Source organism: Camelina sativa, chromosome 16 (assembly GCF_030686135.1).
Source record: "Camelina sativa cultivar CO46 ecotype springtype chromosome 16, ASM3068613v1".
Lineage (NCBI taxonomy): Eukaryota > Viridiplantae > Streptophyta > Magnoliopsida > Brassicales > Brassicaceae > Camelina > Camelina sativa.
Window position 1 is genome coordinate 2,069,504 of NC_141895.1, and position 27,165 is coordinate 2,096,668.

Here is a 27,165-nt window from a genome sequence, read left to right on the forward strand (position 1 = left end):
AACTCTGTGTGGTTCTGTACGTGCCCATTGCCCAAACTTCTTACACGCAGGCACACACACACAAAAGACCAATTTGAAACATTTAAAGATCAAATCTCAGCAGTCTCTGTGATCAGATAAGCAAGAGACATCTTTAGAATAAAGAAGAAGTATCCGACCTCATTACTATCGTTAAGACTAATCACAACAGTGACCTTGCCTCTGATTCCGACATCCATGATTCTGTAGAGGCTAAAACCGAGTAGACACCGATGGTGATGCAGATGCCCGAATAGTTAATATGGGAAGTGGTGTAACATCCCGAATAGTTAATATGGTCTGGTCGATGATTGTAAAAAAAAGCGTAATGACGACTTGAAAGGGTGAGCCAGAGACATGTCTTCTTTGTATACTTTAACCGGTTTAAACCGATAAATATACTTTAACCGGTTTAAACCAATTAACAAAATTATACACTGGGAAAAGGAAAAGTCAAAAACAGTGGGGGATACAAAATATATAGATTAACCGATGCGGCGGAGACTCCATCGTTTTGCTCCTCCACACACCTAGTTGCGAGAAAGCCAGGAACCTTCGATCAATGCAATCGGGAAACTAAAAAAAGGTTGAAGCTTTAGTTTCTATACCCTATTTTAACATATTTTTTTGCTTTGTGGAAACGTCATTGTTAATTGCACTTATTTGGGGATGGGTGATCTTCTCTGACCTCTGTTCTCCATGATTGCTTCTTACAAGAGCGCCCAAAGTTTTTTCCTTTTTTGGAGCTTCCTAGTGTTCAAATATCCCCATTAATTCAAAAGTTTCAAACGGGGAAAAGTGTTTTTTTTTTTTTTTTTTTTTTATCATTGTTAAATTGCAATTTTGGGATGTGGATCTTCTCTAATCTCTCTTCTCCATGATTTCCTCTGGTTGGTTCCTACAAGCGCTCTCAAAGCCTTTAGCTTCCACTAGTTTATACATAGAATGGTTTTGATGATGTAGCTGTTGTAAGTTTGACACTCCGGGAGTGCTTCAGGAACTTTGTCGATAGAACACTCGCTTTGCAATGCGCTTCTCCTATCACGAAATTCTCTCTAAGATATCACGTTGGCGACGACGCTGAGATGGATCATGTGGTCCGCTGGATATGTAATGTCTTAGAGCGTGGCGTAGTGGACCTGGACGTTAGTTTAGCTCCTCACGCTGAAATCTTTTTACCTCATGCGCTCTACACGAGCAAGACGCTCGTTAAGCTTTCACTGGGAACCAAGATTAGTTTAGGAAAGCTTCCTCCAGATTTGTCTCTTCCAGCGCTTAAGACTCTCTTCATCGATGCTATCTTTTTTGAATATGAAGATCTGTGTTACGTGCTTCTTCCTGGTTGTCCCGTGCTCGAGGAGCTTTTTGTACGTCACAAGGACTTTTTCGCACAACCATACTGCATATCCAGTCGGACCATCCATAAACTAACAGTTCAATACGATTCTGACTTTGGTATTGGCTCTCTCACTGAAATGTCATTTGATGCCCCAAGTCTTGTCTTCCTGGACTACTCCGATTATGCCCTGTGTAGCTATCCACAAGTTAACTTGAAGTCCCTAGTCGAAGCTAGGCTGGACCTTCGTTATCATTCTGAAGTCAATAGGCCAAATATATGGGGTCTCTTAACAGGGATAAGCCACATTAAGACCCTGCATCTTTCTGCCAATTCTGCCGATGTAAGTTCTGCGACTTTCTATTAACTTTTAAAAAAAAAGCTTTGAGACATTCTTGAAGTTCGTGTGCGTGTGTGTATTTCAGGTGATCTCTCGATGTGTTAAACATGGACTACTACTACCGGTGTTTAACAATCTGGTAAGCTTGACCTTTGGGAGTAAGAATAAACGAGGTTGGAGACTACTGCCGTATCTGCTTAAGCAGTCTCCAATGCTTGAAACTCTAACCATCCAGGTACATATATCTCATTTTTGCTTAACCCATGAACGAATCTATCTATAGATAGAGAGGGACACAAACATAGTTGTTGATCATTTACATGCATCTCTCCAGGGTCTGGATGGTCATATATCTGATGTGACTATGCGTGCATCCCAAGTGGAAGTGTGGTTAGCGAGGCACACTGCTTAAGACTTGGAGCACTTGAAGAGTTTCCTTGGGGAAAATAAATACCCAAATATGGGAATGACCAACTGGACTATCTTGCATAAACATAATAATTATACAAGAAGCTTGTAAAGTCTTGCTTAACTTATAAATTCATACTAAAAATTCTTACTAAAATTCATATCTAATTCTTAGGTATTTTGATACAAAATCGTTCAAAATTTTCATATTTGTGAGTCCATACATATACATAACTTCAATACTTCATAACTAGTTTGTGTTTATGGTTTTAATGGAGTTTTTTTCTTATTCAAAAACGAGAATTTTTGCAATTTTATAAAACTGATTTTTCAGTGTTTCATGATTCACATCTAATTTGTACTGTTTTACATTCAATGTATGATGATTAACGAGGAATGATGATACATCTTTTATATATTTTTTACCATGTGACATTTTTAATTTATCTACACGTTAAAATTATTATTTTTAGAAGGAAAATATATCTATAAAATTTTATTCCACTATTTTGTTTTTCAGAAAAAGAAAATAAAAGAAAATTTTTATTTTTGAGGAATAAGGAAATAAAAGAAAGAAAAAAAGTTTTCTGAAAATAAGAAACCTTGGTAAATTGGTTTTTCAACCCCATATGTCCGCTTCAATTCAATTTTGAGTGTAACCACTAACCGGACCATTATAATTTGGACTGGTTTAGACCATAGTGCCGTTTGACATCCCTAGTGCCGATTTCGGTATACTGTATCAATATATATATCAGTTCCTCTTGCGAGAAAGCTAGAACTTTCAATTCAATCGGTAAACGAAAAGGTTGAAGCTTTTACCCTTTTTTAAAGTTTCGTGGGACCTCACTGTTTAATTGCAATTGTCTATGATCTCTGTTCCTTTATGATTTCTTCTGGGTTCTTACAAGCGCTTAAATTCTTGTTCTTTTGAGCTTCCACTAGACTATAGATAGACTGGTTTTTGATAAGGCTGTTGTAGATTGTAGTAGTTTGACACTAATCGGCTTTCTCGTGTTACTCTAGCTCGAATCTTCCTTTGCTTCAGTTATTTTTTTTTGTGAAAAGGGATAAATTAAAGCTTGAACCTTTAGCTTTAGTAACCTTATTATTTTTCTGAAACTTCGTATTAATTCTGCTTCATCGTCTAGTAATTGTGAAATCTGTCTTTCATGGTTTGTGGAACTTCTCTCTGGTTATTTCTATAACATTCAGACACTTTTGAACTCTCGCTAGGTTTTGGAAATATCCAATTTTTTTTTTTCGTTTGGTGCGTTATGGCTTTGATCCAGCAGTTAAATCTCTCTGAGCTGACTTCATGTTTCAGGCACTTACTTTTAAGGAAGAGATTGCTTCTGACTGTCACTATGGATACCAAAAAGTTGGATACTGCCTTCGAAGATGCAATCAGCTGTCTCCCTCATGAGGTTCTAAGCGACATCTTGTCCAGAGAACCGACCAAACTGGCTGCTTCAACATCTCTTCTCTCAAAAAAGTGGAGGAATGTGTTTGCGACGGTATACTCACTTGTTTCAAGCAGACATCATATACAGGGCCGGCCCGAAGGTCTACGACGCCTAAAGCAGAACCGGAAAATGATGCCCTTAATCCCAATTAATTTTTTCTTAATCCCAACTAATTTTTTTTCTAAACTTTAAAAATAAAATTTCAGTATAAAATAATACACCAAAAACACAAGCAATCCACGAAACAACACATCATCAAGTAGACAAATCGTTAGTGTAGTGAGCAATCTACGGAGATTATATAGAAAATTTAGTATAATCACTTTGATCTTTGAATTACATTTAAGTTTTAAATTATAGCAAATTAGAATATTCCAAGTAAGAATTGTCTGAGAATCTGTGAATCCACCATATGCTAAGTTTGACTGACGTTTTGCTTACAAAGTTTTTTTCTTTTTGAAGAAGAAAGAAAAAAACTTAAGAAAACAGAGAAAACGTAGCATTGTAGAAGAAAAAGAAAACATATATGGGGGAGAAAGCAGAGATTGACAATAATATTGGAAGAAGAAGAGGAACGCCCAAAAGGAAAGACGGGGATTTTTTTATTCACTAGTTCAATTGCTGTTTTAATTATTATTTAGTTCATTAGTATAATTAATATAAGGAAATGTAGATAAAAAGAATATTTTGGATTAGACAAAATAGGGAAAAAGATCGGTTGTATTTAACTTGGGGCTGGTTTGAACCCAGTACAAGTGACTGAAAATCAAACAAAAAAAACCACTACACCAAAGGAACATTTAACATTTGATGCCCCTAAATACTTAAAATATTTGGCGCCTAAAGCCCTTGCTTCATGAGCTTTAGGTCAGGGCCGGCAATGATCATATATTACAAACAATATCAAACTTCGTCAATTCTTATAATCTTTACTTTATCATCTCTGTGGATTTGTATTTCTTGTCCTCACTCAGAGTTATGTTTTCCAGATATTACTTGGTGGAAAAAGCCAAGGATGCGAATATTGTAGGTATTTTGGTAGGGACTCTTGGTGTTGGTAAGTTCCCATTCTTATGCATTTGTGATGTCAAGGTTGATGAGTTTTTCACTGAATGTCTAATATCACATGGCATTGGATGCAGCTGGCTACCTTCATATGATTCACCATATGCAAGCACTCATATCTGCAGCTGGCAAAAAATCTTACATTCTTGCCATGGGACGACCTAATTCGGCCAAACTCGCAAACTTCCCCGAGGTAAGTTAAACAACGGCCTGTCATTTTAGCTGTTAATTATTACAAGTGAGATATGTCAAGTGAGTTGGTGTCTTTTCTTTCCTCTATTTGTCTCTTAGTGCGATGTATTCATCTACATCTCATGTGCCCAAACCGCTCTTTTAGATAGCAAAGAGTTCATGTCCCCTGTCATAACTCCGTTCGAAGCCAAGATTGCTTTTAGCAGGTACGTACATAGGGAAATTACTAAATGCAGAAATCTTTATAGCTTTTGTATTCGATCCACGAGTTCCTTAATTGACGTCTTTGGAGTTTCTGTTTCCACAGAGGGAGTGAATGGACTGGTGCATACCTAATGCAATTCCAAGACGTGATCAACTCTGTAAAATTAGAATCAGAAGCACATAGCGAATCAGAGGAGCCACGGTTCTCCTTCTTTCAGGGTGGTTACGTAGAAGATCACAAGACAAACGGTACAATGGAAGCTCAATACAGTTTTCCAATCGACAAAAGCCATAATTATCATTCCATGAGGTTGACAAACATTGTGCTCCTTGTTGCAGATCAAGCTAAGAATGGAGAAGAAGACACAGGAGAGACAATGGCACTGGTACAAATTGCAGAGAAAGCATTGCAATTGAAAGGCAATGATCATAACTTGCTCACTAAACAAACCACTGCCAAATCAGGACCCGAGTATTTCCTCAGCCGTGCTTATCGCGGTTTGGAGATAAATAGTGATAATACTTCGCCGGAGCCTTACATAGTCGTCAGGATACAAGCACGAGTAGCAACTCCAAGAAGTTCACTTGTTCACCAAGAAAGATTTGTGTACTATTTCAGAAACTGACATTTTTATTGTTCTTTTGAAAAATTGGTTCTGCTGGCTTCATGTTATATTGTTAGATGAGAGAATGTTGCACACATGTGAGAGTTAGTTTCGAAAAGAAACAGAACTATCTATCTGTCTTTTGTTAATTTTTTTCTAATGTTTATTGGCCTCTGATTATTTATCATCAACATATCAGAGCTACAAACATGTCATCAGACATTGATGTGTAATATTGATTGTTTATTTTCTTCATTGAAAGACTCCGGTTGAGAGAGAGTCTTTGATGATCTTTTTTAAGTGTCGTCGTTTTAAGCAAAAGCAAAAGATAAGAAAGATGTACATGAGAATGTTAATTACTATTGATTGAGTGATTAGAGCTATATATAGTGATTATGAAGTGATTGAGTGTTTGCAACAACACTAAACCCAACACTTAATGGGCTTGATTAACACAATAGCCCAATGGCCTTTATCCCTTAACAACAACAAAGTTTTCTCTTCCTCTTGTCCCTCAGTCTTGTCGCTTCTTCTTCTCCAATCTAAGAACTCTTCTGATTCTTTCTTCTTCTCTTGTGAATCTTGTTACCCTTTCTCTCTTTCAAGTTTGAGCATTAATCAAGGTTTGATTCCAACATTTTCTACTCTGAATCTGAGCTTTTAGGATTTAGGTTCTTCCGATTTCGCTATTAGCATTTTTGTTTTCTGATTTCGAACACTGAATCTGAGGTTTTAGGATTTGGCTTCTTCCGATTTCGCTTTGCGTTCTAGGTTTTGGATTCTCCTTTTTTCTGTTTGTTGTTTCTGATTCTGGATTCGTTTTTGAAAATTTCTCTTGTTCTTCCTAGGATGACTACTGAGCGACTCAAACGATTTGTGTGGGGAGATACACAAAGGAACGTCGATCGAGCAGTGGGAAGGGTTAATGCAGATATTAAGCTGTTGAAGGGGGTGGAATCCGTGCATCAGGACAATATCGATACACTTGAAGAAACAAAAGCTTCAACTAATAACGAAACAACCATCCAGATTATTGATCAAAACATTGTTCGGACTAGAGGAGAATGTCAGCGGATCAACCAAGAGATAAGACTCTTGGAAGTTGAGGTGACTGTCTTACTCTATGTTGCATGGAAACTCTTTTTAAGGTACGTTTCCCGTTTCCGAAACGTTTCGGAAACAGAAACTCGTGGAAACACGGAAACAAGCCACAGAAACACGATTCCTAAAAATTTCTGTTTGGAAACACGATGGAAACTCGGTTTCCATATTGGAAACACGAGGGAAACTTTTTTTTAGCTTAAAAACTTAATAAATAAAATAATTTGAAAATATATATTCATAATATATATGAATATATAATATTATTAGTGTTTTAATTCAACTATTTTGATATTTATGTTTCAAATTTGTGTTGTTATAGATATTCCTTTTGGTATAGGTTTTATGTTTGTGTTTTATTATGTATATACATATATATCAAGATATATACACATATGTTTCCAAAACGTTTTCATTTCTTAATTTTAGAAAAAAAATCGTTTCCCATTTCCGAAACGTTTCGTTTCCGCATATCCGTTTCCGATTCCATGCAACCTAGGTCTTACTTATATATTTTATTTACATATATAGATTTACTATCATCTTAATTTGGATTCTTTCTGTTACAGAAATTTGCCCTTTTAAGGAGCAAAGCTGCAAAGCCTCTGTTTAGTGGTCTGAGGGCCGTGAATCACGCAAGAATTAGATACCACAGGTTTTTCTATCTTATCATCGTTGCGTTTTTTATCATCGTTGCGTTTTTTATCTTATCAGCGGTTGTTTAGTGTTTGTGTTTGATTGATTTTTTAAAGTTCTCTTCGTTTCTCATTCTTGGCATTTTTTTTTACAAATTTTTTCCTGACTCTCTTGTTCTTCTTCTCACAGGATTTCTGGCTGCTTTGGAAAATGTTTACGGGGAGATACAAGCAGGAACGTTGATGCTGCCATAACAGTGGTAGATAGGAGCATTGGCCAGTTAAATGGATTTTTGGCAGAATACAACCTTAAGATCGGTAGAGTGAGACGTCGAAGGGCTAGAACTAATAACCCCACAAGTATACTTGAATCTTATTCATTTTCCTTTTCTTTGTTGAATCTTATCATTTTCCTTTTCCTTGTTGAATCTTATCATTTTCCTTTTCCTGCAGAGCAAGCAAGGTATGATCACACTATTGAGCTCTTAACCAAGGAACTTGTGCAAATCAGACACGCGGTTGAAGTCCTGGAGGAAGAGGTTAAACATTTTTTTTTTTTTTTGAGACCTTTTTATAATAATTATACTATCTCTATTTTAAATGTCATATTATTTTGGATTTTGTCACAGAGAAGACAGATTTATGGCTTCAAAAATGCGATATACTTTTTTAGAGGTATAAGTTCAATAAGCAGCGGCAGAGAAAGATGCTGGTAAGAGTAATTTAACTTTAGGTATTCTATTTAATTTTAGAACATTTATTAATTATTACTGATATATATATATATATATATATATATTTGTTTTGTTTATGGCAGAGGGGAACAATGAAGAGAAGAGAAAATAGACAGTTCAGGAATTGTTTTTTTTTGTTGATGATGTCAGTGTCAAGTCTAAATGATTTTGTAAGATATTTTTAATCCCATTATTAGAGATTAAACAATAGTCAAGTATTATGTAAAGGTAACTACATGGAATGTGAGTCATTGCAAGAGAATATTGGCAAGTTAAGTATAACGTAATTACAGGGATTGTGGTATCTTTAAAATTATTTGTTTGGCTTTTCCAAACTTAAAATGAGTGTTTCTCTAGGTGGTTTGGTAGAATAGGTTCTTGATGGTTTCGCTAACCTGCAGATCTGTTTATCTGGAAGTATGAAATTTGCAATTCACACTGTGTGGAATGATCTCTTTGGCTTCATCAATAGGTGTACATTTCAAGAAATGGTGTTTGATGCAATCGAAGATTAAAGCAGGGGCAATTTGGTGCCCTTATTTCAATCGATAAACTAAAAGGCGCCATTTTAGGTTTCTCTGATACACTTGTTTTTTTTGACACTTTACACAGTACTAGAAAGAAGTAGAAGTGATGATAGAAGTGGCATTATCGTATCTCAAATCACACTCTTCCTCAAGTAGCCTTGGCGATATAGACAAGTCTACTTCATCATCTCCAACACCAGAAAACATCAGCTAAAACCTGCAAACCTTCAGGGATTGTAAACATAGATGATCACGGTAGTTGCTGCATTGATGAAGTTGGAGCTTTGCATATTGACGCAGACTGTGTTGTTCATTACGGTCAAACATGTCTAAGCCCGTGAGTCAATTTACCCTGTTGTGTAGTTGCTGTGACTTCCCTTCCCTTGTTGAAACAATGTCTTTACTGTGAGTGTTTATGTTTTTTTTGCAGGACATCGGTTCTTCCAGCATTCTTCGTTTTCGGGAAAGCTTCGATGAACGTCTCAAGCTGCGTTAAGCATCTGATAGATTATGCGTCACAGAGCGATAAGCCTATTATGGTATGTGAAGCTAGTTTATCTTTATTATTAAGAAATAGTGATAAAGTGTTTTGTTTTCTCAATCTTTGAACTTTGTGTTTTCAGATTCTTTATGGACTAGAATACGCCCATATGATTCCGCATATCCGAGAAGAATTAGGATTGTCAAAGACCGAATCTCATCAGTTGAAGTTCTCTGTAGCCAATGTCTTGTGCTCATTTATTAGTCAATCCAAAGACCCTAGAGAGTCCATGGAGCATCCGAGACCATATAGTGATAGCTTATCCTCATCTAGAAACTATAGTCTGGGAGGGCTAACTTGGGACTTGCCAGAAGGAAGCAAAATCGAGGACTATCTACTTTTCTGGATCGGTTCTGACAGTTCAGCTTTCGCCAATGTAGTACTGACCTTCAATGGTTGTGACATAGGTATATGAATATGTGGCTTTATCCATGGAAATTTCTTGATCTAGTTCTTGGTTATGTCAAACGTTTGAGTAACTTACTTACTACAGTCCATTTTCTTGAACAAAATATCTAATTGATTGACAAAGACCGTCAATAGCTTATGTTCTTGGCTATGTTTTGTTTGTTAATCTTAGTCAGATATGATGCTGAAGAAGATTCTTTGGTGACGGAATTTTATCAACAAAGAAGGATACTTATGCGACGGTATACTCACTTGTTTCAAGCAGACATCATACATCACAAAAATATCAAAATTCGTCAATTCTTATAATCTTTTCTTTATCATCTCTGTGGATTTGTATTTCTAGTCCTCACTCAGAGTTATGTTTTCCAGATATTACTTGGTGGAAAAAGCCAAGGATGCGAATATTGTAGGTATTTTGGTAGGGACTCTTGGTGTTGGTAAGTTCCCATTCTTATGCATATGTGATGTCAAGGTTGATGAGTTTTTCACTGAATGTCTAATATCACATGGCATTGGATGCAGCTGGTTACCTTCATATGATTCACCATATGCAAGCACTCATATCTGCAGCTGGCAAAAAATCGTACTTTCTTGCCATGGGACGACCTAATCCGGCCAAACTCGCAAACTTCCCCGAGGTAAGTTAGACAACGGCCTGTCATTTTAGCTGTTAATTATTACAAGTGAGATATGTCAAGTGAGTTGGTGTCTTTTCTTTCCTGTGTTTGTCTCTTAGTGCGATGTATTTCATCTACATCTCATGTGCCCAAACCGCTCTTTTAGATAGCAAAGAGTTCATGTCCCCTGTCATGACTCCGTTCGAAGCCAATCTTGCTTTTAGCAGGTACGTACATAGGGGAAATTATTATATGCAGTAATCTTTATAGTTTTTGAATTCGATCCACGAGTTCCTTAATCGACGTTTTTTGGAGTTTCTGTTTCCACAGAGGGAGTGAATGGACTGGTGCATACCTAATGCAATTCCAAGACGTGATCAACTCTGTAAAATTAGAACCAGTTGCTGCATTGATGAAGTTGGAGCTTTGCATATTGACGCAGAGTGTGTTGTTCATTACGGCCAAACATGTCTAAGCCCGTGAGTCAATCGACAGAGCATAAATACCAAACGTCTTTCAACAACAAAAATTGAACATTGACAAGCTGAAAGGGCAGAGACAAGACTGGAACGTCTTCCAACGCTATTAATGTATCCGCTTTATCCAAGTCAAGAAGAAAATTTGAGAGAGAGAGAGAACGACGCAAACAGTAAACTAAATAAGCAGCAACAACTTGGCATATTATAGATTATAGGAAATAATTCATTAACTTAAACCATTCATACATAACTGATCGACGGATTGGTGGGGGTAGAAAAGATAGAAAAAAAGAGACTGAAAAGAAAAGGTCAAGTTAAAAAGAAGAAACAAAATAGACTTCTTCTAGTCTTTTGGGCGGTGAAGAACTCTGCATCCTGCAGTGCTTCAATCTGTTTTTTTAGGCGTCTTTGGACGTACTCCACCTGTGTAAAAAGAAGAAAGGAGGTGATTGATAAGATAGCCAAACAAGCACACTCAGAATCCATTTAACGAGAAACATATATATGTAACAAAAAAAAAACTTATATATAAAAATGCTCTCACTTCATATCGAAGAACCATCATCCAACCGGCATGGTATCTAATACCAAGACGAGCTCTGTCCTTGGCTGACAAAAGAACTGAAGTAGTTTTACATGAAAGAATGAATTGAATGAAAAAAAATCAGTAGAGGAGGTATAGTAGTAGATCAAACATTGCTACACAGCTTTGTACAGAGCAAGTAAAATAAAGATGGGGTCGTACACATTTTTGTGGATTCCAACACGGATTTGCTAAGTGCCTCAAGCTCTCTGGATGTGTCTGCAGCCATGTCCAGGTAGTATTTCTCATCTTTCGCATGATCTTCAATCGACTGAGAGAAATGACCGACCGTAGTGTACCATTATTGAGAAAGGCAGACACAATATACTAACCAGTATAAAAAGACTTTGCTCTAAAAAAAATTGGATTTTCAAATAGCCATATATATATATATACTAGTAGTTATTCCGTGCTATGCACAGATTTAGTTTACATTATTTTTTTATATATTTTTTTGTAATTTTGGAGATCGTGAGTTAAGATAATATAAATTAAATAAAAATATTATTAATATTTGAAATATGAGGATTAGTAAAATGTGTATTTTTCTATTTATAAGAGAAATTGTAGTTAAAAGCATATGGAAAATTTATTATATAATTGGATAATAAATACACTAATCTTTATATCAATTAAGTAAGTGTAATTTATACCTTCTCCGGTTTTTTACTTGTCAGTTTAAGGTTTTCTCACACTTATTAAAAAAACTATTAAATTGTCTGTTTTACCCTATATTAATATATTTTATAAATATTTAATTGGTCAAAACTTTAAAACAGCAGGGAGAAAACTGGAATATTCACCAAATTTTTTATTTGAAAACCTAAATCAAACAACTAAATTAAAACAGAGAGAATATTTCATTGTTATAGGAATCACATAAACTTTGTGAAAGTTATAGATATGCAATCATTACATATTAATATATTTTCTTATATATGTAATATTTCTAAATACTATTGTTTATCACTCATTGTATTACTATAAATAATAAATTACAAAAATGAGAGTTAGTACAACATATGAGATTGATGTGATAGAATAGAAAGGTTAATAAAAAAATTTGTCAGGTTTATAAAAATACATTATTGTGAATTAATAACTAAAATTTTATATTGTTTTCAATATATATTCAAGAGTTATATATTATAAATATAGATCTATGAACGGGCATCTTAGCTAATCAAATCATGAATTCAAATATATATATATATATATATTCACTTCTCTCTTTAAACAGAAATATATACAATTATCTTTTTATCAAAAAAATATATTCAATTCTCATTTAGTTATTTAGATATTATATAGTAAAATATACTTTAGTTTAATTTAAATGGATTGAAAATGAAATAAAATAATGTAATATCAAGATCATGTGAATTATTTGTATTAAAGTGTGGTGATAAAATAACCAATATTACTCGATATTATCCTATACAACCCAAATATATATATTATAAACTTATATCCTTAAACTATTTAATCATCGATTATTTGTTAAGTGAAAATTTTATTATGTAAATTCAATTGAATAAATTTGTTACACTAAAAATTAAAAGAAAAAAAATGACACTTTTGAAAGAAGAGAACAATAAATGATAATCTTTTGGAGCTTTCCAAAAGATAACTTTACTTTATTATTAGACGATATAATATAGTAAGGTTTCTTTCAACTCTTACTCTAAAAATCTGACTTTAAAAGGTTTTTATACGGTTTTTAAACACCTTGTAAACGAATTTACAAGGTTTTTAAAAACGTTTACAAGGTTTTTAAAAGGTATAAATTTAAAAAATTTGGCGGGAAAAATTATTTTTTGGCGGGAAATTTTTTCGATTTTGGCGGGAAAATTTTTCATTTTTGGCGGGAAATTTTTTTGATTTTGGTGATTGTACATTCTTGTCGTCATTCAAAGAAAGGGTATTTTGGTTATTTTGTACATAAATAGGGGTAGTTTTAGAAATGGTCAACATGAAGGGGTATTTTTAAAAAGGGACATGGAAAATGGGGTATTTTTGAAAATGCTCCTTCTATATTAAAATTCTTTTAAAAATCACATATACCTGAATTTTTTTTTCTTTTATAAATATTTTAAAATGAGTGCATAAATCATCAAAATATGAAAATAGTTAAAATAATTTACATTTTTGGAAAAAATATTCAAGACTTAGTAAGATAATATTTTTTCTAAAGTTAGGAACTTCCCAAAAATGGATGATCTGAACAATGATACTATTGTTACCGGTGTTTTGTTGTTCGTTGGATATTGAATCGAGGATGCATTTGTATGGTAATAGGTTGTTTTTAGAAAACTAAACTTTATAGAATGTTTGAGCCTTTAAGAAGAAGAAGGGATTGAAATCAAATATTAATGAGAATAAATCCGCAAGTGTTTCAAAATAATAAGTTAAAAATGAGAAGTAATATAAACAAAAATGAAAATTGAAGAAATAGTGGGTGTAAGGCAATGCATAAAATGATGGTATTATTTCAAATAAAAAAATAACTGATTATGTTCATAATTTATTCTGAAATTCCTAATACAAAAACTTATAAATTTTATGTTATTCCAAAATACTATGACGTTTGAAATAATTAGTGTGAATCAAACAATATAATTAAAGAATTAGATCAAAAACATCTTAAAATCTTACGTAATTTTCCAGAAAGTAAGCTCAAATTTTTAATTTTATATAAACAAATTTTAAAAGATTTAAACTAATTTACTTTAATAATACCTACCCATTATTTTACTTAAATTTGATTCTGTTTGTGCCGTGAAAATTATATAAGATTCAAACACAGAAATTAAACCCAAGAATTCAAACCTATAAATTTAATTTAATGTTGGTATAGTTCTAAGATGAAACCAACTACAAACTGATATAAGGTAGCTTTAGATTCTTGGGAGCTGCATATGTTTTTGATTAAAGAAGGGATGAAAGAAATGTAGACTGTTTTTTTTTTTGGTTTTATGGCCTTGTAGTTAATTAGGTCCAAACCAAAAAAAATACTGAAGAAACCCGTTCCTCTCCGACCATAACTAATTTTGCATCCAACCAACCAAAGAAAGAACAAAAAAAAAATCAAAACTTTGACCCAATCAAATCAATAAATCGGTCTGAAAAAAAAAAATTAGGGTTTTTATATGGTTCCATGTCTATATATAACTAGACAAATCCAAAGACCAAAGTAAATCACAAAACCCTTGCATATGCTGCAGCAATTTAGATATGTGCCTGGTTGGGAGTGATCGGAAAGAAGGTAGAAGAAAAGGTCTTCTTGTCTCCTCCATCGGTTATAGTTTCCTCCTACTAATTTGATGAATGAGAGAGAGAGAGATTAAAAGTATCATTTCTATGCTCTATACCCCTCTATTATTATTAGTATTATACTAAAAAGAAAAGAAAAAGAACTTCCAATTTGCTTCCCCAAAATATATTCTTTTAACTTTTAAGAACTCGTCTATTACCACTACCACCACCACATATAGACTTTTCGAAACGGGATTATTAAGAAATTTTCCACTTTTCACTCCAATTATTTTAAACCTGCTATTTTAAAAAAAGTATTTTAAATTTACCATTTTTGGTCACTTAAAAATTAAAATCTATACAATTATAATTTTTTAAAACTAAAATACATACTTTACAACAAATACTAAACCATACAAAAAAAATGAAACCAAAAAACCTCAAACATAATGTATAAAAATTATGTTTTAAGATCTTGAAAATTGGCAAACCCATAAGATTTTAGCCAAAATGGTAAAATCCACAAGTGCCACTAAAAAAATTGTTTCTTTCATAATTAACTCTTTTTTTGAAACAACATAGTATTTCACCAAATTCTTTAATTGATTTGAACATAGAAAAAACAGATACATTACTATTGGAAATGTTAGTTCCGGTTTTTCTTTTCAACGTTTTACAAGATAAAGTTATTCCCGGTAAAAGAACTTATATTTATCTAAAACTTTTGTAATTCTCATAATTGAAAATTGTTAATCTCTATATTAGTAAAAGAGAAGTACAAAATAAATTCGGGTTGGGTCAAAATTACGAAATAACCCAAAATCAACCAAATTGGATTCGGGTCAGAAATATCCGTTTCGTTTATAATAGGTATAGTTCCATTAATTGAGTTTCTACGAAATGTTAATTTAGGAAAATTGTTAGGGGTTATTATTGTAAATAAAACATATTAAATAAGCAAAACTTGAAGGGCATAAACCAAAATATATTTTAAAAATAATAATATAGATTACTGGAAAATCACAAACAATAACCGAATATACGACCGTGCGTATACAAATTAAAAGGTTCAAAAAACTACCTCATAAGTCTTTTAAATTCCCCAAGATCTTCAGGCTGCAGTTTTAAATAACTTGGACGGTAGGTCTTCCAATTCAACAATATCAAGACATGTATCTTATTATGAAAATGCGACAAACTGTAAAAGCTTAAAAGGAAGTTATTGCTTACCTATGGAAAATAGTTCAAGAGCACTTGTTGATCCTTGTTTTGCTTGCTTATCCCTTCCCAAATATATTCACAATTTTATTTTTAACTAGGGAATTTTGTTAGAAGTGTCATTTTTAGAATTAAACTTGTGAGAAATGCCATTTTCATTCTTTTCTTCTCAATTATGTCATTTGCTGTTTTTATGGTATATGATCAAAATACTATAATATCCTTTAAAATTATGATGGAAAAAAATAAAAATAAAAAATTATTAACTTTTGGGCAAGCATTTTGAGACTGACAAAAATAGTGATGATGTGACTGTTTCTTTTTTAATGATCATTGTTTATAGACATCTAGATATAAAAGAGATTGAAATTGGTGGAGTTCTCCAGGTCAGTAATATGGTTGTCCTCGGAGAATTCATCAATTTTAAGTCTGCGAGAAGACAACAAACATGTTAGTTTGATGGACTTAATATTTTTTAAAAATAAATTGGTCCATCTAGAAGTTAATAGACAAGATGGTTTGGAAAAACAAAAGTAAGCATAATGTGGTCCACCAACAGAGACATACCTTCTCTCTATCATTGTTGTCCTCCGAGAGTTCACCAATGTTAGGTTGAACGTCTTCGGACCTGCGCGATGGACAAAACACATGTGAGTTCGATGGACTTAAGATTTTAGAATAAAAATTGGTTCATCAGGAACTTAACAGACAACATGCTTGGATAGACAAAAAAGTAAGTGGTCCATAAATGAAAATCTAGTGGACAAAACAAAGATAAAACTGGTCCATAGAGGCATACATTCAATGTGTAGTAACATTGTTGTCTTCCGAGAGTTCACCAATGTCAATATGAACGTCTTTAGACGTGAGATAGACAACATACATGTTAGTGTGATGGACTTAATGTTCTAAACAAAAAAGTGGTCCACCAGGAAGGACATAATAGTGTGATGGACTCAAGAGACGAAGGACATAATAGTGGTGGACAAAAACCTTGGCTAATGAATGTGGTCCACTGGATTTGCAAACCTACAATGTGGACACTTTTTTTGTTAGCAATGGACACAAAACGCATGACCAAACGGATATGGTCCAACACTCAAACTCAAAAGAACAAAGGACATGATAGTGGTGGACAAAAACCTGGTAGACTGGATCTGGTCCACCGGACACCGGATCCTGCTTTGTGGACAAATTTAATATTGGTAGACAAAAACATGGTCAGATGGATCTGGTCCACCAGACACGGGATCATCATACATGTAGTGTGGACAAGTTTTATTGTTATCAATAGACATAAAACACATGACCAAACAGATAAAGTCCAATCAAGAGAAGGCAATACATAATAGGGATGGACAAAAACCTGGCCGGCTAGATCTGGTCCACCAGATTTGGCGATCTGCAGACCTACGATTTTGCTTGTCTATTTTCGAGTATAAGAACTCTGGAACTGGACCTAGCGGTTTTGCCTACTACGGAGGACGAAGGATTTCAGAACTCGTCTGAGATGTTTCGCCGGCCAAGACGGACAAAGGCGGATCAGTCGGAGGATTCAACCGTAGTAGAATTGACTGCATGACTGCAAGAGAACTCAAAGAAGTGAGAGATTAAGATGACAGTTTAATATTGAAGAAGAAGATGAAAAATCGATGAAAAGAGAAAAAATCGAGAGTCATAAGGAGAGAGAGCTTTATTCATTTATGTCTGAAAAAAAAACAATTAATAATATTGAATAAAAAAGATAAAGGGTATAATGGTTATTTGATATAGTTGTGTGGCAGGCGGGAGAAGAGTGAAGAGATAATGGCATTGGAAATAATGTTTGTCACTGTATATGGCAGATCTGATAATATTCTCTTTTAACTATTAGATTTAATCACCAAATAATATATATATATATATATATATATATTAACCTGTAACACACAAAAGAGGGAATGGTTAGTCACGGTTCAGAAAGTGTGAGATTGTTTTACAGATTGAGAAATCAATTTGAACATAAACATGATTTGTCAGTACTGTCACCTTCATGTTTTCTATGAGCAATTGAAAGAGATAAATTAGACCATCTCCAATGGTTTTCCCTATTTTTTCCTCTATAATAGAGATCTTTATAATAGAGGTGAGTTTTACTCCAACTCACCTCTATTCTCACTTCTATAATAGAGTTCCTCTATTTATAGAAGAACCTTTTGTAAGAAAAAATAGAGTTCCTCTATAAATAGAGGAAAAAATAGCAATCTCTATTTTAGAGGTGAAAATAGAGGACCATTGGAGTAAAATTCACCCCTATTATAGAGGATCTCTATTATAGAGAAAAAAATAGAGTATCATTAGAGATACTCTAAAAAGAAGAAAAAATAGCAATTTCTATTTTAGATGTGAAAATAAAAGACCATTGGAGTAAAATTTACCCTTATTATAGAGAAAAAAATAAAATACTATTGGAGATGCTCTTATTAGATGTTCTTCTGAGAGATAAGAAATTTGTGGAAAACTACAAACTGCATATTCGATTACAACAATTCATCGTCAGTTATTAATTATTATATAAGATACAGAGAGAATTTTGGGATTTCAGGATTTTGTTTTTTTTTTCCCCTATAAATAATAATTTTACAACTACCCACGTTTCATTTTGTAAAGAAAATAAAAAAAGAAACCGAAAAAAAAACGCAACGTAAAGTATTTGCTTTTCTTTATTTTCTTCCATTTTTTTAAAAAAATTTAGTTAAAATATCATTTGTCAGATTTCTATTTGTCAAATGACTTGTGCTTTATAAGATAAAAGATATATATTTTTGTTTGCTTTTCTAATGTTGATAGTTTAATACAATTCTGTCGTGTTTAAATTTCACGTTCAGATTGAATTTCCTATTTTTTAAATGCTTTATGTTTATATATTTGCTAACTTTTTCGTATATACAAAATATTGATCATGTATTATGAATATGAAATGAAGGTGTATTACTTTTGGGCTGCGTAATGTTACCCAAAACCAAATATGTGCCCAAAACTCTATTAGGTTGACATTTTGGACTGTGTAATTTTGAGGTCCATCTCATAATTGAAATAATATATTCCTTTCTTACAACACGGAAACTTAGTGCTCGCCGGTTAGATAGATAGTTCAGTTGACGGTGGTGGAAGATAATACGGTGTCGCTCAGTTCAATCGATAAATTTACTTCAACCGGTTTTAATCAACACGAAACCTAATCCTCGCCGGTTTGATAGATAGTTCGGTTTCCTAATATATACGAAACATTGGGGAGAGGATACTTTAGTAGATTTACGGAATCGGAGACTCCGTCGTTCTCCGACGTCCTCCAACACTTGCTTGGGAGTAGGTATAAAACCTTTAGCTTCTGCAACCTTGTTAATTTATCATTGTTGATTGCAATTTTGGTATGTGGATCTTCTCTGAGCTCTGTTCTCCATGATTTCCGTGTTGTTGATTGCAATTAACTACAAGCCCTCCCAAATTCTTGTTCGTTTGAGCTTCTTCTAGCTTATAGATAATAGATAGACTGGTTTTGATGTAGCTGTTGTAAGCTTGAACCTTTAGCTTCTCTAACCTTGTTATTTGTTCTTAATACTTCGTTAATTTAGCTTCATCGCGTAGTTGTGTGTGCTCAAATCTCTGTAAATTGGATCTTATATTCTTTGTTATCTGATTATCTCTCTGGTTAGGAACATTCAGACAATTTTTTGAGCTTTTCAAGTAGCATGATCACTCTGAGCTCACTTCAATGTTTCAGGCACTTATTAAGGAAGAGATTGCTTCTGACTGTCACTATGGATACCAAAAAGTTGGATACTGCCTTCGAAGATGCAATCAGCTGTCTCCCTCATGAGGTTCTAGGCGACATCTTGTCCAGAGTTCCGACCAAACTGGCTGCTTCAACATCTCTTCTCTCAAAAAAGTGGAGGAATGTGTTTGCATTGGTGCATAATCTCGATTTTGATAATTCTGTCTTCCTGCAACCGGAAGATGGTAAGCGAGAGAGGGACGAGATCCGGGAGTGCTTCAGGAACTTTGTCGATAGAACACTGGCTTTGCAATGCGCTTCTCCGCTCAAGAAATTCTCTCTAAAATATCACATTGGCGACGACAGTGAGATGGATCATATGTACCCCTGGATACGTAATGCCGTAGAGCGTGGTGTAGTGGAGCTTGACGTTAGTATTGAGCCTACCTATGGTGACATCTTGCTGCCTTATGAGTTCTTCATGAGCAGGACATTGGTTAAGCTGACACTGGGGACACGAATTTCTTTTGGAAAGTTCCCTCCAGATTTGTCTCTTCCAGCACTTAGGAGTCTCTTCTTGGATTCGGTCGTTTTTGAATATGAAGATCTGTGTCATGTGCTTCTTCCTGGTTGTCCAGTGCTCGAGGATTTAGTCGTACGTCACAAGTACTTCGAAGCGCTGCCATACTGCATATCGAGTCGGAGCATCAAGAAGCTATCTATCAGTTCACTACGATTGTGAGCTTGAAATTGGTCCCTATAGTATTATGTCATTTAACGCCCCAAGTCTTGTGTCCTTGGACTACTCCGATTATGCCTTGGCTGTATATGAACAAGTTAACTTGGCTTCCCTTGTGGAAGCTAAGCTGGATATTCGTTATTCTAAAAGAATCGAGAGGCCTGATGTATCAAGTCTCATTGAAGGGATATGCAACGTGGAGACCCTGCATCTTTCTCCCGATTCTGTTGATGTAAGTTTTCCCAATTTCTTTCTTTACAGTAATTAATGAGCTTGGATATTCTTCAAGTGTTTGTGTGTCTGTGTGTTTCAGGTGATTTCTCGATGTGTTAGACATGGACTACTTCTACCGGTGTTCAACAATCTGGTAAGCTTGTCTTTTGGGAGTAAGAATAATGAAGGTTGGGAACTGCTGCCATATCTGCTTGAGCAGTCTCCAAAGCTTCAAACTCTAATCATCCAGGTATATAAATATCATTAATTAGCAAAACCCATGAACTAACTGACAGAGATAGGGACTTAAGTGGTTGATCCCTTACACATGCATCTTCTTGATGCTTCTGCAGGGGATATATAGTTACACAGGCGATGTGACCATGATTCCGTCCCAAGTGAAGGTGTTGCGTGTTGTTGGTTATGGAGGAACCGCTAAAGAGTTGGAAAACGTGCAGAAATTTATTGGGGAGTCGGAATGCCTCGAAGTGGTGGTGCTAGCGGAGGCTGCGGAAGCTGTGGTGGATGATGTCATATAAGCTGCGTTTCATTCTAGTTCTAGGATTGAGAATAACTGTTAAGGATACGACAGTATCATGTCAAGGATATGCGAGTATCACACCATTACTTCTGCAATATCTCATTTCCTTGTATATTACATTCCATACTTAGCTAACTCTAGAGCACCTCTCTCTCTCCACTCATGTATATATATCTCGATGTAATCCCTTCTGTATAGAGTACAAGATACACAGTTTACATGGTATCAAGAGCCACATCGATACTCCTCTAAATTTTTTTTTTCTTGCAGCCGCTTCTCTCTGTTTCCTCTGTTTTCCTTCTCGTTATTATTTCTCTTCTCAGATCTGTTCTCTGTCTCTCCTCTCTCTGGATGGCTGCCATTGCCGAAACTGTTGACACTCAAGGTCTCCTCAACATCAACATGATGAACATCACCAAACTTACTTCCACAAACTACATAACCTGGAGCCTTCAGATCCATTCCCTCCTTGATGGATACAATCTTGCTGGCTATGTTGATAGCTCCTCTGTCCCTCCCGATCAGACGCTTCCCAACACAGATCCACCTACACCAAATCCTGCATATGCGACATGGAGACGTCAGGATAAGCTCATCTACAGTGGCCTTTTTGGCACTCTCTCCCCAGCTCTCCAACCCCTCGTCTCCAAGACAAAATCTGCAGCCGAGATGTGGAAGACAATCTCTGCAACTTATGCCAACCCAAGTTGGGGTCACATACAACAACTTCGCCTGCAAATTAAACAAGCTGCCAAAGGAGATAAGACTATTGACGAGTACATGCAGTCACTCACAACTAGGTTTGATCAACTTGCTCTCCTCGGTAAGCCCCTTGCCCATGAAGAGCAACTTGAGTTCATCTTCGGTGGACTCCCTGAAGACTACAAGTCCGTGATTGATCAAGTTGAGGGTCGTGAAACCCCTCCCTCCATCATTGAAGTTCGACTGTACCACACCCACCTCCACCTCCTCCGAATCCGATTCCGACAATCCCGACCCAACCTCGACCTATCCATGAACCAATTCCACAACCTGTTCCGGCTAACCGACACTCTATGACCACTCGCAGGAAAAACAATATCATAAAACCCAACACCAAATTTAATCTCTATGTTGCCCTGTCTCGTCATATCCCCCCTGAACCAACAACAGTGAACCAGGCTCTAAAGGATCGAAAATGGCGAGGAGCCATGTCCACAGAAATTGATGCTTTTGCTCGAAATCAAACACTTGATCTCGTTCCTCGTCAATCTCACTTTAATGTTGTTGGGTGCAAATGGTTGTTTAAGAACAAATTTCTCTCTAATGGTTCCCTTGGCAGGTGTAAAGCAAGACTCGTGGCCAAGGGTTACTCTCAACAACTTGGCAGAGATTATGATCAAACATTCAGTCCAGTGATCAAGTCTACAACTATTCGTTTGGTGTTGGATGTTGCAGTCTCCAAATCATGGCCTATCAAACAGCTTGACGTGAACAACGTGTTTCTCCAAGGAACACTTGAGGATGAAGTGTATATGGAACAACCACCTGGATTTGTCAACTCTGATTTCCCGGATTACGTTTGTCGTCTACGCAAAGCCATATACGGTTTAAAACAGGCACCAAGGGCATGGTATACTGAGTTGAAGAATTATTTGGTGGGTGTAGGTTTTGTTAACTCGCTTGCAGATACATCCCTGTTTGTCCCTATAGTATTATTTCATTTGACGCCCCAAGTCTTGTGTCCTTGGACTACTCCGATTATGCCTTGGCTGTATACGAACAAGTTAACTTGGCTTCCCTTGTGGAAGCTAAGCTGGATATTCGTTATTCTAAAAGAATCGAGAGGCCTGATGTATCAAGTCTCATTGAAGGGATATGCAACGTGGAGACCCTGCATCTTTCTCCCGGTTCTGTTGATGTAAGTTTGCCACTTTGTTTCTTTCTTTGCAACTTTGTAAAGAGCTTGGACATTCTCTCTAAGTGTGTGTGTGTGTGTGTGTTTCAGGTGATTTTTCGATGTGTTAGACGTGGAATACTTCTACCGGCGTTCAACAATCTGGTAAGCTTGTCTTTTGGGAGTAAGAATAAACGAGGTTGGAAACTGCTGCCATATCTGCTTGAGCAGTGTCCAAAGCTGGAAACTCTAATCATCCAGGTATTTATATTATTAGCAAAACCCATGAAACGAATAGTATAAATATAAAGAGAGACAGAGATAGGGACTTTGTGGTTGATCCCTTACACATGCTTCTTCTCCAAGGGCTGGATAGTTACACAGGGAATGTGACCATTCATCCATCCCAGGTGAAGGTGTTGCGTGTTATTGGTTATGGAGGAACCGCTAAAGAGTTGGAAGACTTGAAGAAATTGATTGGTGAATCGGAATGCCTTGAGGTGGTGCAAGTGGAGGTTGTGCAAGGTGTTGTGGAAGATGGTGGCGTTATATCGCAAACATACAACGATCTAAGGAGGCTCCTTGGTGTTTCACTTCCATCCAAGTGCAAGATCATGGTCGCATAATTCAACTCCACGAGGAACTTCAACCACTTGAGAAAATGGATAGACATAAATACCTGATAACAAAAATACCATAATTTTTTTTCTAGAACACTTTATATGCTTTGAACTTTTAAATCGGATTTATATCCCAATTATATGATTTTTGGAGTTTAAAATTGGGTAGCAATGCCGGATATAATTTGTTGGTAAACCGAGCTAAACGTCAGCTAAACCGATGATAGACCTATTATTTAATTAAATTACACTTATAAGGCTCAAACGAAGCGGCGCCGTTTCATAGATCACCAGTTTCTTCTTCTTCTTCCTCAGCCGCAATTCCAAGTCGACGATTTTAGTTAGTCCGGCCGGGAAGGTTTGATAGTTTCCTGGGATTTAAACCTATGGAGTTGGAGTTTGAATCAAGGTATGAGATTAATCGTACTGTGGAGTTCATTATCAGCAAAAGCTTCAGCAGAATTGCTTTACAGGTACCTAATGAATGAGTCTAGTTTCTGAATGAACTTTTATTTTTGTTTCTTTGCTAAAATTGTTAAGTTTAATGAATCTGGGGATGATAAAAGCTTACTTTTTTACCTTTTCTGATAGTTTCCGGATGAGTTGTTAAAGGAATCAACTAAGGTCGTGAGTGCTCTTAAGAGCAAAACTCGTTTGCTTACTGACAGAGAAGTCAGGTTCTTTGTTATGGCGGACACAACTTACGGTAGTTGCTGCATTGATGAAGTTGGAGCTTTGCATATTGACGCAGACTGTGTTGTTCATTACGGTCAAACATGTCTAAGCCCGTGAGTCTGTTGTGTAATTGCTGTGACTTCCCTTCCCTTGTTGAAACAATGTCTTTACTGTGAGTGTTTATGTTTTTTTTTGCAGGACATCGGTTCTTCCAGCATTCTTCGTTTTCGGGAAAGCTCCGATGAACGTCTCAAGCTGCGTTAAGCATCTGATAGATTATGCGTCACAGAGCGATAAGCCTATTATGGTTTGTGAGGCTAGTTTATCTTTATTATTATGAATTAGTGATAAAGTGTTTTGTTTTCTCAATCTTTGAACTTTGTGTTTTCAGATTCTTTATGGACTAGAATACGCCCATATGATTCCGCATATCCGAGAAGAATTAGGATTATCAAAGACTGAATCTCATCAGTTGAAGTTCTCTGTAGCCAATGTCTTGTGTTCATTTATTAGTCCATCCAAAGACCCTAGAGAATCCATGGAGCATCCGAGACCATATTGTGATAGCTTATCCTCATCTAGAAACTATAGAATGGGAGGGCTAACTTGGGACTTGCCAGAAGGAAGCAAAATCGAGGACTATCTACTTTTCTGGATCGGTTCTGACAGTTCAGCTTTCGCCAATGTAGTACTGACCTTCAATGGTTGTGACATAGGTATATAAATATACAGTTCAGACAGTTCAGCTTCATCCATGGAAATTTCTTGATCTAGTTCTTGGTTATGTCAAACGTTTGAGTAACTTACTTACTACATTCCATTTTCTTAAACAAAATATCTAATTGATTGACACATACCATGAATAGCTTATTTTCTTGGTTATGTTTTGTTTGTTTGTTAATCTTAGTCAGATATGATGCTGAAGACGATTCTTTGGTGACGGAATTTTATCAACAAAGAAGGATACTTCAGCGACGGTATACTCAGCAGACATCACAAAAACATCAAACTTCGTCAATTCTTATAATCTTTTCTTTATCATCTCTGTGGATTTACATTTCTTGTCCTCACTCAGAGTTATGTTTTCCAGATATTACTTGGTGGAAAAAGCCAAGGATGCGAATATTGTAGGTATTTTGGTAGGGACTCTTGGTGTTGGTAAGTTCCCATTCTTTTGCATTTGTGATGTCAAGGTTGATGAGTTTTTCACTGAATGTCTAATATCACATGGCATTGGATGCAGCTGGCTACCTTCATATGATTCACCATATGCAAGCACTCATATCTGCAGCTGGCAAAAAATCTTACATACTTGCCATGGGACGACCTAATCCGGCCAAACTCGCAAACTTCCCCGAGGTAAGTTAAACAACGGCCTGTCATTTTAGCTGTTAATTATTACAAGTGAGATATGTCAAGTGAGTTGGTGTCTTTTCTTTCCTCTATTTGTCTCTTAGTGCGATGTATTCATCTACATCTCATGTGCCCAAACCGCTCTTTTAGATAGCAAAGAGTTCATGTCCCCTGTCATAACTCCGTTCGAAGCCAAGATTGCTTTTAGCAGGTACGTACATAGGGAAATTACTAAATGCAGAAATCTTTATAGCTTTTGTATTCGATCCACGAGTTCCTTAATTGACGTCTTTGGAGTTTCTGTTTCCACAGAGGGAGTGAATGGACTGGTGCATACCTAATGCAATTCCAAGACGTGATCAACTCTGTAAAATTAGAATCAGAAGCACATAGCGAATCAGAGGAGCCACGGTTCTCCTTCTTTCAGGGTGGTTACGTAGAAGATCACAAGACAAACGGTACAATGGAAGCTCAATACAGTTTTCCAATCGACAAAAGCCATAATTATCATTCCATGAGGTTGACAAACATTGTGCTCCTTGTTGCAGATCAAGCTAAGAATGGAGAAGAAGACACAGGAGAGACAATGGCACTGGTACAAATTGCAGAGAAAGCATTGCAATTGAAAGGCAATGATCATAACTTGCTCACTAAACAAACCACTGCCAAATCAGGACCCGAGTATTTCCTCAGCCGTGCTTATCGCGGTTTGGAGATAAATAGTGATAATACTTCGCCGGAGCCTTACATAGTCGGGAGAAGCGGGAAGGCGTCAGGATACAAGCACGAGTAGCAACTCCAAGAAGTTCACTTGTTCACCAAGAAAGATTTGTGTACTATTTCAGAAACTGACATTTTTATTGTTCTTTTGAAAAATTGGTTCTGCTGGCTTCATGTTATATTGTTAGATGAGAGAATGTTGCACACATGTGAGAGTTAGTTTCGAAAAGAAACAGAACTATCTATCTGTCTTTTGTTAATTTTTTTCTAATGTTTATTGGCCTCTGATTGTTTATCATCAACATATCAGAGCTACAAACATGTCAGCAGACATTGATGTGTAATATTGATTGTTTATTTTCTTCATTGAAAGACTCTGGTTGAGAGAGAGTCTTTAATGATCTTTTTAAGTGCCGTCGTTTAAAGCAAAAGCAAAAGATAAGAAAGATGTACATAAGAATGTTAATTACTATTGATTGAGTGACTACAGCTATATATAGTGAGATACAGAGAGAGAGTAACTAGGGATTACTAATTTACATGAATACCCTTAATACAAATGTGATACATTCTCAACACACCCCCTCAAGATAGAGGGACCTTGGTGACTCCAATCTTGGAACAAGCATGAAGAAAAGAAGCTCTCGGTAGAGGTTTGGTTAAGGCATCAGCGAGTTGATCCTTAGCAGAAACATGTGAGACCTTCAGAGCACCAGACTGTACCTGACCACGAACAAAGTGATAGTCTAAAGCAATGAATGAAACACAGGGTTTGCACTTAAGTAGGTGGCGCCAATATTGTCACAATACACAACATGAGCGGTGGGAATGTGAATGCGCAGTTCACTCAACAGATTACAAATCCATCGAATCTCTGTAGAAGCATTGGCAATCTCTCTATACTCGGCTTCAATAGAGGACCGAGCAACACCATGTTGT

General features: G+C 35.7%; 6 protein-coding genes and 1 pseudogene across 9 annotated transcripts; 6 read left to right on the plus strand and 1 right to left on the minus strand.

Moving 5' to 3' along the window:
• The first annotated feature begins 473 nt into the window (after window positions 1-473).
• LOC104753249 (F-box/LRR-repeat protein At3g60040) lies at window positions 474-2,293 on the plus strand. 2 transcript variants are annotated; one of them, XM_019237669.2, is made up of 4 exons: window positions 474-604; window positions 982-1,697; window positions 1,780-1,929; window positions 2,029-2,293. In XM_019237669.2, the coding sequence occupies exons 2-4, from the start codon at window positions 1,104-1,106 to the stop codon at window positions 2,104-2,106; spliced, it is 822 nt and encodes a 273-aa protein (XP_019093214.2). In that variant the 5' UTR covers window positions 474-604; window positions 982-1,103; the 3' UTR covers window positions 2,107-2,293. The 2 variants fall into 2 exon arrangements, with proteins under 2 accessions (XP_019093214.2, XP_087347123.1); XM_087490997.1 differs by having other exon boundaries at window positions 486-604; window positions 1,016-1,697.
• A 2,242-nt stretch (window positions 2,294-4,535) lies between these two features.
• LOC104749384 (uncharacterized) lies at window positions 4,536-5,783 on the plus strand. Its single transcript, XM_010470999.3, has 5 exons — window positions 4,536-4,625; window positions 4,711-4,826; window positions 4,925-5,031; window positions 5,133-5,278; window positions 5,369-5,783. The coding sequence occupies exons 1-5, from the start codon at window positions 4,547-4,549 to the stop codon at window positions 5,653-5,655; spliced, it is 735 nt and encodes a 244-aa protein (XP_010469301.3). The 5' UTR covers window positions 4,536-4,546; the 3' UTR covers window positions 5,656-5,783.
• A 307-nt stretch (window positions 5,784-6,090) lies between these two features.
• On the plus strand, window positions 6,091-8,398 carry LOC104749383 (Calcium-binding EF-hand family protein). 2 transcript variants are annotated; one of them, XM_019238176.2, is made up of 7 exons: window positions 6,091-6,257; window positions 6,483-6,782; window positions 7,305-7,390; window positions 7,561-7,730; window positions 7,824-7,909; window positions 8,000-8,082; window positions 8,188-8,398. In XM_019238176.2, coding segments are annotated over exons 2-7 (444 nt in total). In that variant the 5' UTR covers window positions 6,091-6,257; window positions 6,483-6,764; the 3' UTR covers window positions 8,189-8,398. The 2 variants fall into 2 exon arrangements, with proteins under 2 accessions (XP_019093721.2, XP_010469299.2); XM_010470997.3 differs by having other exon boundaries at window positions 6,118-6,257; window positions 6,483-6,741.
• Window positions 8,399-8,523: 125 nt separating this feature from the next.
• LOC104753251 (uncharacterized) lies at window positions 8,524-10,926 on the plus strand. The gene is given in 11 exon segments (XM_087490775.1): window positions 8,524-8,578; window positions 8,717-8,757; window positions 8,802-8,968; window positions 9,062-9,170; window positions 9,255-9,579; window positions 9,753-9,822; window positions 9,953-10,020; window positions 10,106-10,221; window positions 10,320-10,328; window positions 10,330-10,427; window positions 10,531-10,926. Coding segments are annotated over 11 exon segments (1,203 nt in total). The 3' UTR covers window positions 10,676-10,926.
• On the minus strand, window positions 10,860-14,660 carry LOC147925035 (uncharacterized). Its single transcript, XM_087490998.1, has 5 exons — window positions 14,470-14,660; window positions 14,243-14,306; window positions 11,425-11,533; window positions 11,224-11,288; window positions 10,860-11,102 (listed from the first exon to the last, which is right to left on the minus strand). The coding sequence occupies exons 1-5, from the start codon at window positions 14,556-14,558 to the stop codon at window positions 10,989-10,991; spliced, it is 441 nt and encodes a 146-aa protein (XP_087347124.1). The 5' UTR covers window positions 14,559-14,660; the 3' UTR covers window positions 10,860-10,988.
• Window positions 14,661-18,835: 4,175 nt separating this feature from the next.
• LOC104753252 (F-box/LRR-repeat protein At3g60040-like) lies at window positions 18,836-23,632 on the plus strand (annotated as a pseudogene). The gene is made up of 5 exons (XR_015584222.1): window positions 18,836-19,087; window positions 19,499-20,460; window positions 20,542-20,691; window position 21,892; window positions 23,225-23,632. The product of XR_015584222.1 is annotated as an F-box/LRR-repeat protein At3g60040-like (transcript).
• Window positions 23,467-26,524, plus strand: LOC104749382 (uncharacterized). Its single transcript, XM_019238171.2, has 10 exons — window positions 23,467-23,951; window positions 24,070-24,266; window positions 24,352-24,460; window positions 24,545-24,869; window positions 25,061-25,130; window positions 25,244-25,311; window positions 25,397-25,512; window positions 25,611-25,717; window positions 25,819-25,964; window positions 26,055-26,524. The coding sequence occupies exons 1-10, from the start codon at window positions 23,865-23,867 to the stop codon at window positions 26,297-26,299; spliced, it is 1,470 nt and encodes a 489-aa protein (XP_019093716.2). The 5' UTR covers window positions 23,467-23,864; the 3' UTR covers window positions 26,300-26,524.
• The last annotated feature ends 641 nt before the right edge of the window (window positions 26,525-27,165 follow it).